The sequence below is a fragment of the Talpa europaea genome (genome assembly GCF_964194135.1).
Source record: "Talpa europaea genome assembly, chromosome: 9".
In the NCBI taxonomy this organism is placed as follows: Eukaryota; Metazoa; Chordata; class Mammalia; order Eulipotyphla; family Talpidae; genus Talpa; species Talpa europaea.
In genome coordinates, this window is record NC_140076.1 from 105,692,405 (window position 1) to 105,703,773 (window position 11,369).

At 38.8% G+C, this 11,369-nt stretch overlaps 1 protein-coding gene across 1 annotated transcript; it reads left to right on the plus strand.

The window, feature by feature from the left end:
- Positions 1-400: 400 nt before the first annotated feature.
- PRPF38B (pre-mRNA processing factor 38B) lies at positions 401-7,848 on the plus strand (the record flags this gene model as incomplete). Its single annotated transcript, XM_084242667.1, has 6 exons — positions 401-676; positions 3,529-3,597; positions 3,869-4,020; positions 4,101-4,161; positions 6,186-6,409; positions 6,990-7,848. 6 exons carry the CDS (start codon positions 401-403, stop codon positions 7,846-7,848), a joined length of 1,641 nt encoding a protein of 546 aa, XP_084098793.1.
- Between the last annotated feature and the right edge of the window lie 3,521 nt (positions 7,849-11,369).

An 11,369-nucleotide genomic window follows, 5' to 3' on the forward strand; every position in this document is an offset into this window, starting at 1 on the left:
CGCACAGAAAGCGCGGAAGCAGGAAGAGGAATCGCCAGCCCACCTGGGCGCTTCTGATTGGCCACCGGCCGAGCGTGGCACTCTGGGACGTGTGGCGTCACGTCCGCCGGGGCCGCCATCTTGTTCCCAGGGGCAGTTGGCGGAAGAGATCGCGCTCCTTGGCCGCTGGCTCCTCTTCGCCCGGGAGTTCTCGCGGCCCGCGTCTCGGCGCCTGCTCTCCGCCCGGGGCCCATTTGCCGGCGTCCCCGCGGCCCTTCCTCCCCCGGCCGGGGCACAGCGAGGCGGCCCCGCTTTCCGCCGGCGTTCCATGGAGTAGGGTCCCGGACCGTTGTCCCAAAGAGCGAGATCGAGCTGGGCCCCCTCCCCCCTCCCTTTCCCTTCTCCTTCCTTCCGCTGCAACATGGCTAACAACAGCCCCGCGCTGACAGGCAACTCGCAGCCGCAGCACCAGGCGGCCGCCGCTGCGGCCCAGCAGCAGCAGCAGTGCGGCGGCGGCGGCACCACCAAGCCGGCGGTCTCGGGCAAGCAGGGCAACGTGCTGCCGCTGTGGGGCAACGAGAAGACCATGAACCTGAACCCCATGATCTTGACCAATATCCTGTCGTCGCCTTACTTCAAAGTGCAGCTCTACGAGCTCAAGACCTACCACGAGGTGGTAGACGAGATCTACTTTAAGGTATGAAGCGTCTAGGCCTGGGGGATGGGGGCGAGCCTTGGAGGAAGGGGGTCTGCAGGAAACGGGCGCAGAACTCGTAGGTCGGGGGGGGCGGGGGGGAGGTGTGACGAAGGGGGAGCGGTGGCCGGTAGTCTTTATCTGGGAGGGGTCGAAATGGGGCCGCCCTCGCATTTCCTTTGCCGATTTTGTAGGGCCGCGGGAGAGCCCGCCACTCTTGCTCTCTCTCCTCCTCCAGCCTCCTGCCCACCGCTGGGGGGAGTCGGGCGAGAGGGGTGGAGGAGAGGAGGGAAGAGTCAATGAAGCCTCTCTAGTTTGCAGCTTTAAAATTCTTGCTTTTGACGTGGATCTCCTCGGCGCCAACTTGTTGGTGCGTCTCCCGCTCACCCTGAGACAGGGCGTGTATTGACTTCAGTGTTGGCCTCGTGTTGTTGGTATTCGCTATCCGATCCAGACAGGGAAATGGTTAGTGCGTGTGTCGGGCGGGATTGGAGGGTTGAGGGTGGAGAGGTGCCAGTGCAAGAGGTGAGAAGTGTAGGCCTGGATGTTTTCCCCCAGCAGGAAGTCAGGAGTAAGTGGTCTCAGCTACCTGTGCATTGGGCTTTATTTAGAATTATCTGGGCCCTGGGCTTCTGCGGCAGGGTCGGTGCTGGCTTGGCTGTGCTGGGGAGCTCACCTGGCGCCTCCTCACTGCACTCTTGTCTCAGTTCTTGTTTCGTTAGCAGGATTGACTCAGTCTTGCAGCGAGGCTCGGAGCAGCCCAGGGTCGCAGGTAGAGGTATGCACTATTAATCATGCTCAATCGCCATAAATGCATTTCCCTGGTTAAATGAATGGCTAATTCGAATTTTTTTTTTCTTTTTTTTTTTTTTCCTTTTTTTTGGCCGTCGGTTTTGGTCTTTTCACCAACAAGATAGGCCTTCTCCAGTTCCCTGCAAATGATACAGTTTAAAAAATACCTTCCCGGCCTCCTCAGCTTAAATTGTATTGTAACGACTGAATAGCCTTAAAGATCTTTAAATAGCTTAGCTTAGAGCTTCTAATATGCAATTCATTTTGCTTATTTGCTATTCTTAAAACATCTGACAGACCACGGAAAGTATTTTCTATGGACTGAAAGTACCTGTCAAGGTGTTAACAAAAGGGAATTCTCTTTTATTTAAAGCAATTAGGTTATTTGGTCCTCTCCCCCCCCTTTAAGTGATTAGGTTATTGAAGAAGTTTAAGATATTAGTTGCTTTTGATAGAAAATTGTATCTTGAGAATAACATTTCAACTTTGGGTGTATTGAGTACTCTGAAATTTCATTATTCTCTTGAAAGAGTATTGTAAAAAAAAAAATACAAGCTAGTTTTTTTTAGCTTTTAAAAGGTAAGGCCTTTTTCAAGTATGAATATAGTATGATGAATAATATTTAATACTTAGTTTTATGTAGAAAACTTTAAATAGCTGAAAATTTGAGTTCCTGCTTTTTCTGAGGCAGATTCTGTTTAATTCCTGGCAAATGTTAATGAGGTAGAGGAAAAGTTTGATTTCAAATACTGTGTCTATCAGAAATTTCTTAATAGTTTTTATATTGTATCTTATAACGGGCTTAATCGTCAGGACATCCAAATCAAATAATAATTGAAATATGCAGACTTCCAGTCAGTGGATTTTGTATTGCATCCATTCCTTTGGCCAGCTTTTAAGGAATTGCAACGTCTTTTATATTGCAAGCTGGGGGAAGGAACTGAAACAGTGCAGGGGTCGACTGAGCAAAATAGTTTAGTGCTTAAATTTAAATGCATGCTATTCTGTCAGAAGCCACTGGGAAAACAACTATGGGTGGGTAGAAATGTAGTTTTAGAAAGATACAGTGAAAAAAATCCCAGGATTATTGTTTAAGTTAAAGAAATATGGATCTCTCCAAAAGACATTCTTGAGTTATATCTGTTGTAGAACTAATTATTCTTTCTTTGGTATTTAAAGTATGTTGTTTTTATAGGGTGCCCACCTCAGCAAAGATGATGCTGATTATAGTTAGTAAATGACTAGTCACGCTGTCTCAGTTTTTGACAGACTTTATATTCTGGGGAAAAAATTGAATTGGTTCAAATAATTAGGGCTGAAAATTACAGAGTGACTAACAAGAATAATATCTGTGTAGGTGTTGCCTTTGTAATTTCATCTTTAATCAGGAATGAACATTATGTCTGATCATGGTAAAAAAAATTATAAAATCCCATAATTTTGCATGAGAAGTAACTTGTTACTCTTTTAGCATACGTTTTTGAAGTCATTTTTCTTTATAATGAAGAATTTTAAATCACCCTAAAGTTGAACTATCAAAGATATTTTTAATAAGATTTTTTGAGATAAATACCTTAGTAATATGTTCAGCAATAATTTGGAGCCTTAAATCTTTTTAAAATGAAAATTTTATTTTTTAAGCAGCTCACAATAAGATTTAAAGTTACGTATTAGCAAATGTTTTTACAAACATGAGACTAGAAATTTCCCGATCTTCATGTATTCTATAAAGCTACTTTAGTGGGGTTTCTTTGCTCTGTGAAGCTGTTGAGGTTTTATTAAACCCTAGTAGCTTTATGGGTGCTCTTTAAACACCCAAGCAGTTTTTCAAAGATGGTTTGCATACTTAATGTGACTAAAAAACTACATATGTGTATATATGTGTGTTATGTATGTGTATATGTGAGTGTATATTATGTATATATACACACAAAATGTTGAAAAGCCCAATTTCCAAATTTTGGAAGATCTGTTATGGACTTGAGTTTACTTTAAACTTAAAGGTTTTTCAAAAAAATTTTTGAAGTATGAATGTTTGTTGTGTTTCTCTTTTCTACTTTCAGGTGACGCATGTTGAACCATGGGAGAAAGGAAGCAGGAAAACAGCAGGCCAAACAGGGATGTGCGGAGGGGTAAGTAGAAGTACGTGAATTTTTCAGTTTTTCTGTGTCTGATCATTAAGCTTATATATAGAAAACTTAAAAGTATTACCTGTCAGTTACATTATCAAATGAGACTTCGTTGGCAGTCTTAAATTTTCTTTAAATTTAAGCCTAGAGAATGGGGTAAGAAAAGTTACTGTTTTATTCTCTACTCTCAGTGCAACATATCATGTAATTAAAACCTAACAGGAAGAATTGATGTTAAATATTTCATTAATTTATTAACTTTTTACCCCTAAAGGTTCGAGGTGTTGGAACAGGAGGAATTGTTTCTACAGCTTTTTGCCTGTTGTACAAATTATTTACTCTGAAGTTAACTCGAAAGCAAGTGATGGGTCTTATAACTCACACAGACTCTCCATATATTCGAGCCCTGGGATTTATGTATATAAGGTGAGCGGGCATTTATCTGTATTTCTAATAAATTTTCATTTTAATTCACAAATGCCCTAATAAGTGTTTTGTAATTCTAGGTATACACAACCCCCTACAGATCTATGGGACTGGTTTGAATCCTTCCTTGATGATGAAGAGGTATGTCAACAAGGGTAATAATTAGCTTTCTTCTGATTACACTCAGTTTTTAATGTTTCATTTATTGGAGTTTTAATATCTTCTAGGGTTTTCTAATTGAGATTTACTTCAAATACTTTTGAATTTAACGTCCTTTTACTAAGCTTGGTAGGTTTTATATATCTTAGGTTTTTTGTTTGTTTGTTTTGTTTTTAATTGTTTAAATGTGTTTTGGTAACTTAAATTTTTTCTATTCCTAATTATATTCTGGGCATTTCACTAACCTGGAAGAGTTGATTGTGACTTTTTAGTGGGTCATGCTCAAGGTTGAGGTGATAGAAGTCTTGTGCATAGAGCACTAATTATAGCTTTTTTCTTCTGAAATTTTTTACTTTACCATGTAACTTCCTCTAAATATTAGTATTCCTTGAATAGATGTGCGGGGTTGAAGAGCTGGGTGGAACCTAAATAGACTGAGGATTTAATGACTGAAGGTGACAAAACATTTCAGTTCTAACTTTCTGACTGTTAGTCCTCTATACATCCTGTAAAACTACAAGAAAACATCAGTTAAGTGGTTTGTTTTTTTTTTTTTTAATTATTTCATTTACCATTCAAGCTTTACAAAATTGAGCTTCTTACATGCATTTTGAAAAGAAGCTTACTTTGGGGGACATTATTATTAATGTCAGAGCAAAGTTATATTAAGTGTATTAATTTGCTTATATTGTGACTAAGATCTTAAAAGGTACTTCACAGCAAGCTATAATGCCCATACAGCCCCCATTACTACTTAATATTTTAGGTTTATAAAGTAAACCTTGAGTGCCTGCTTCAGTAGCCTATTTTAAAAGTTCATCTGAAAATTTTATGGAATTAAAGTCTAGTTATACTAGAGATTTTTCGGTTTTGATTTTGATACTATGTGCGTGTGTGCACACCTGAATCACAGACAAGAGAACTTGTTCTCTGTATATTTTTGTCTTGTTTACAGAGATGCTTAATATTTTAGCAGAAGCGAGAAGTGTATTAAGTGATAAATTGCAGTCTTTAAAGTGTTTTTCTTTTTAGATGAGATTTTTCAGGCCGGAGCACTTTTCCTTCTATATTTAAAATGCATGACCCTCTTCATAATTGGTATCGTACTAGGTTTGTTTCTGAATGCTTCTGTTTAATGTTTTTTACTGTGTACAAAACCAAGGATCTCTGTTTGAGCTAACTTATGTTTTCTTCCTTAGATATCTGCAGCGATTATATTTGGAAATACTGTATATCTGAACACTTAAATGTGTGTGAGTGCAAGCAGTTTTACCTTTAGCTCTTGTTTTCCTGTTTAGATAACAAATCTCACTTTCCTTGTGTGCTTGCACTGTAGGTTTGGGACTGACAATAGCTGACTAACATGTCCTGAGCTGTGAGAGGGCATAGCGAGAAGGCCTTCATGCGGTAATGACCCTTTTCAGAGACAATGGTCACCATGGATTATGCGTTGCCAATTATTTGTTCATTTATTTATTTTCTACATAACTCTAAATTAGAAACCTCACTGCTTCATGGCAGTTGGTTTGCTATTGCTTCCAGTTTTATTAGGGCTTCATTTTATATTAGAGCTGTTAAGAAACTAGCCTTTAGACAGGACTTGTCTGAAGTAGTTCATATGTAGCCAGGTTACAGTGCCAGGATGTAACCATGTGTGCACCCATGTCCACAGAAATAAATACTTAGTAGGTATGTGGAATATAAGTTTGTCAGTTGCCCCACATAGTTTAGTAGCATAGTTTAGTTTCATATTCTGGTTAAGTGAGTTGAGGTCAGTTACCTTTATGCCCATGATTCTGCAGGATTTCTTCTTACCTTTATGCACACACTAAGCCCGCCTATTTCTCTTTATCATTCATTACCAGATTAGAAGGATACACAAATTGAAATCTTCTGTTAGCATTTTTTTGTATTTGAGATTCCAAAGATGGTAATATTTTAATAGTATTCACATACATATTGAAACAATTTTTTTGACGGCTAGGGTATCTTTTGTGTTTCTGTAGGACCTAGATGTGAAGGCTGGTGGAGGCTGTGTAATGACCATTGGAGAAATGCTGCGGTCTTTTCTGACAAAACTGGAGTGGTTTTCTACCTTGTTTCCAAGAATTCCAGTTCCAGTTCAGAAGAATATCGATCAACAGATCAAAACCCGGCCTAGGAAAATCAAGAAAGATGGGAAAGAAGGTGCTGAGGAGATAGAAAGACATGTCGAACGCAGACGTTCAAGGTAATGCAATGCTTGAATTACTTTTGAGAAGCTTTATACAGGGGTCTTGAAAACCGGTAACAGGTTCTTTGGGATCTGTTTATACTAATTTTATTGGTCCTTTTTCTCCCAAGAGGTCGTTTTCTGCCTTGCAGGGCATTTTCAACAGAACTAGGCATCTGGAAATGAGACTAAGCAAATTTTTTGCCTTTTTTTTTTTCTTTTTTTTTTTTTAAATATAATAGCGGGGGAGGGGTGGGGGCGGGTGACAGGATTCACCAGAGACAGAGTAGGGAACAGAACAGGCAGACAGACCGAAAGCACTGCTGAGGGGAGCAGCGGGTACAACAGGAGAGGTCTGCCGCGCCATGTGGGAATCTTCCTGGCCAGCAGGGAATTGAAGCCATGCTGCAGAGACTGCGGACAGCTTCATGGTGCTGTGCTCAACCCTCTGCGCCACTGGGGAGGCCCTGCCTTATTATTATTATTGACAAGTTTATGTAAGCTTGGGATCTAGATTAATAACACTGATGAAAGTTAGATTTTTACAATATATATTCATTGAAAGTTTTTTCTTCCTTTCCCTGTTCTTAAATATTAGGTCTCCAAGGAGATCACTGAGTCCACGGAGATCCCCAAGAAGGTCAAGAAGTAGAAGCCATCATCGTGAGGGTCATGGGTCTTCTAGTTTTGACAGAGAATTAGAAAGAGAGAAAGAACGCCAGCGACTAGAGCGTGAAGCCAAAGAAAGGGAGAAAGAAAGGCGAAGATCCCGAAGTATTGATAGGGGGTTAGAACGCAGGCGTAGCAGAAGTAGAGAAAGGCATAGAAGTCGTAGTCGAAGTCGTGATAGGAAAGGGGATAGAAGGGACAGGGATCGGGAAAGAGAAAAAGAAAATGAGAGAGGCAGAAGACGAGATCGTGACTATGATAAAGACAGAGGGATTGACCGAGAAAAAGAGAGAGATCGATCGAGAGAAAGGTCAAAGGAACGGAGAAGTAGGGGTGAGGTAGAAGAGAAGAAACATAAAGAAGACAAAGATGATAGGCGGCATAGAGACGACAAAAAAGATTCCAAGAAAGAGAAAAAACACAGTAGAAGTCGAAGTAGAGAAAGGAAACATAGGAGTAGGAGTAGAAGTAGAAATGCAGGAAAACGAAGTAGAAGCAGGAGCAAAGAGAAATCAGGTAAACATAAAAATGAAAGTAAAGAAAAATCAAATAAACGAAGTAGAAGTGGCAGTCAAGGAAGAACTGACAGTGCTGAAAAATCAAGAAAACGGGAACATAGTCCCAGCAAAGAAAAACCTAGGAAGCGTAGCAGAAGCAAAGAACGTTCCTACAAAAGAGATCATGGCGATAGTAAGGACCAGTCTGACAAACATGATCGTCAAAGGAGCCAAAGTGTAGAACCAGAGAACCAAGAAAAACAACATAAAAACAAAGATGAGACTGTGTGAAAATTTTTTTGTAAAAGTGGATCACATTGAATCCTATAAATGTTTGATGAAATCTGCTTTCCCCCCCTCCCAAGTTGAGATTGTGCTGTAGTTACGCACTCTTCAAGCTCCCTGTAGGCTGCATTTTCATTTCCTCTTTTGTGTAGGGAAGTGCCTTTGTAATCCCATATATTGCATTGATGTTTTCACCCAGTTGTTGAGTTTGATACATGATGCACAGATTGTTCTTGGATTTTTATTGTTTAATTGTTTTTGAGATGTACAGTCTGTACATATGTCCTGAAAATGTTTTAATTCCTTTGGCATAGTTGCCATGTTGGTTAAATTTGTATAAGGCAATAAACTGCCACTAATTCTATTTTTGTTTTGTAGGTGTGGGATTATGGTTTGTGTACTGAAGTTAGCATGGCTGTGCTTTTCGTAATAGAATGCTAAAGACTTTGAGAATGAATCTTGGATGTCTATTATAGGAGAATTATGTGCATTCAATGTACACGAAGGCAGCAGTTGTAAGATTAACATTCTTGTCCATTGTATATTATCTTGGAAGGCTCTTGTTAATATGTTACACTTAATATTCTCCACAGTTACCATTAGAGAGAATTTATGAGAAGTTAGTTTCTGATACAGAGGTTTAAATTAGGCTGTGATTTGATCAAAAGTCCTTTTAGCATTCTACCTCAAAGGGACTCTGTTAGTATGCCTAAAATTTATTCACATAATTTTCCTTTTTTATTTGGAAAAAAAAAAAAAACATGACATGTAATCTTTTTTTTTTTTTTGAATTATTTCTTGGATTTTAAAGTACTATATTAAATGAAAAATTAATGTCTAAAGTCTAGCATTCTTGCAGCAACCCTATACTAACGTGAAATTGGGAGAGGGTGGGGCAGATGAATAGAGAAATAGAGTCAAGCCTCAAGCTTCCAAAGCATTTTTATAAATGGAAAATACGTAAATTATGAAACAGCTTGATAATAGTGTCCTTTTTTTAAAATTCAAAACTTTTTTTATTGATGATGAAGATTGCTGTTTGAGTTTTTAAACTTAATCTAGAACAGAGAAGTATTATGAGTAATGCTATGCTGCATTATCTAAGATTATCAGCAAATTATTTGATAGATTGTTCTTATGACTTGTATTCTGATTACAAAGAACCATCATGAGTGTGGAATAAATACTGGATTAAATCCTTTATCCTGGGTGTTGACTTTTCCCCCATTTGTAACTTTTTTTTAAGTATATTTATTGTGGAAATTGTGTAGAGTGATACCTCAGTGCCCAGATGACAAGTGAACTTTAACAACAACAACAAAAGGTAGTCTATAATTGTGGTAGTCAAGAATCCTTCCTGGAGTTCTAAATGATGGCATTTGTCAATGGGTGTTGCTTGTCACTAGGGTGTTTGGTTACTTTCACACCAAAGGTGCTTTCTGAGGTACTTTGCGCTTGGATTATATTTTGTAAGATAATTTCTTCAGTTCATTTGAAAACAGAAAGGCCCAAAGTGATTTGTTGAGTAACGGCCGGGACTATACTGATAGTGTATGCCATATTAATACTTGTTTCATTTTAGTTTATATCAGCCAACCTACAAAAGTGTTGAATGGAGCCAACAGCTACACTTGAAAGAGTCCTTCTACATGGACTTAACATTTGTATCTACCTAACTCTAGAAAATCTCATTAAATGAAAAAAATTTCTCATAATGGTATGGTTTTTTTTTTTTGTTTTTTTAAGAAAAGATGGAATTGTCACATTGAGCATCAAGTGAATGAACACTAGGTATATAGGAATTAGGAAACCATGAAAGCTAGTAGATTAATCTTAACCTTGAAAATATCTTTATCGTAGCTAAATTAATGGTGCTACTCCTTTGGATATAGTTCCACCTGTAATGTTAATTAAATGGTATATTTTAGCTAAAATATGGAAGAATTTATTTCAAATAGAAGTAAAAGTATTGTCATAAGCTGTATTTAATTTTCTGTGGTTTTTAATGTTTGCTTTTGAGGGATATTTTGTTACATTAGGAGTGCATGTAAATATTAGAAAATGCCAAGTATATGCATGATTTAACCTGGGCAGCAACTTCCAAAAGATTAGGAAAACAAGTGACTATGAAAGACACCCAGGGTTGATTTAATTAGCAGCCTCAATCCAATTATTTTTTCCTGAAGTTGCTGAAATGATTTTACCTCTCTATGTATTAATGTGTTTTCTAGTTAAATTCTATACATGAGCTAGTATGTCAGCATTGAGATTTTAATATAAAGTGTCCATTTTAATTTGGCGTAATAGTTGAGTTTAGTTCCTCCAAGGTGGTGGTTCTTAACCTTTGGGTTATGGGCTCCTATTTAGGAATACTGAAAAACCTAAAAAGATACAAGTTTGCATGTAAAAGTATCTTAGGGCTTGGGCTGTTTACTTCCTGATTCTTTGAAAGCTGTTATTGGTGTACAGTATTTGGCTATGAAAAGCAAATTCACATAGCAAAGAGTATCCCAAGGGCAGTCACTTTTTTTTAAAGTTGAAATAGGGAGAAATGCTAATGGTGTTCACTTAATTGCCTTTCCCAAGAGTTAACCTTCATGAATGTAAGTTTATTTGAATGGCTACAGATTAAGTTTAGACAGTTTTTTCAACTGATTGCAACGTCCAGCTTTCATTGACACTGGCCACTTGACCAATTCCCACTGGTCATATTGACCAATAAGCTTTTTTTTTTTTTTAAAGATTTATTTTTACAAGCACTGGGTACAGTCAGAAGTGCGGGAGGGTGAGAGAATTCACCAGAGCCAGAGCGGGGAGCAGAGCAGGCAGAAGGACAGTACACTGCTGAGGGGAGCAGCGGGCGGCAGGTGAGGTCTGAGCGCCATGTGGGACCCTCCTCTGGTGGCCGGGGAGCAGCCGGGTTCGAACCGGCGCTACAGAGGCTGCGGGCAGCTTCACAACCCAGCGCTCAACTGCTGCACCACCGGGGAGGCCCTTGACCAATAAGCTTTTAAACTGGTTTTGCTAATCTGACCTCTTGTAAATGCTGCATTCAGACTTGAATGACTAACCTAATTATAGGACCTCTTTTTTTTATTTTTTGAGCTAATTTTTGAGCTGATAGTCATTCTGAAATTCCTCCATTATTCCATATATAAGATCTCATAGCACCTCGCAAATACCTCTGAAGAGACTCTTCATTTAGGATTACCAACTATCAACATTTATTCTGTAGGAAACATGGCAACATGAATATAATCAAAAGCGTTAGTATCACAGCTGAATTGCAATCTTTTATCCTATTCCTCTGAGCATTGCTAGTGAGAATTTCTGTTACATAATCATGATAATGTATTAGGTAAAACGTATTCAGGTATGGGGGCAGTATTTTTCCAATCTATTGCACAAATGAGTTATGCTCATTCAAATTAAATAGTTGACTTCAAAGCATTTTGTATAGCATACAAGCCAGGAGGTTTAAATCCAAGAATCAGAAAAAAAAAAAAAAGACTGGCAACAACATCACA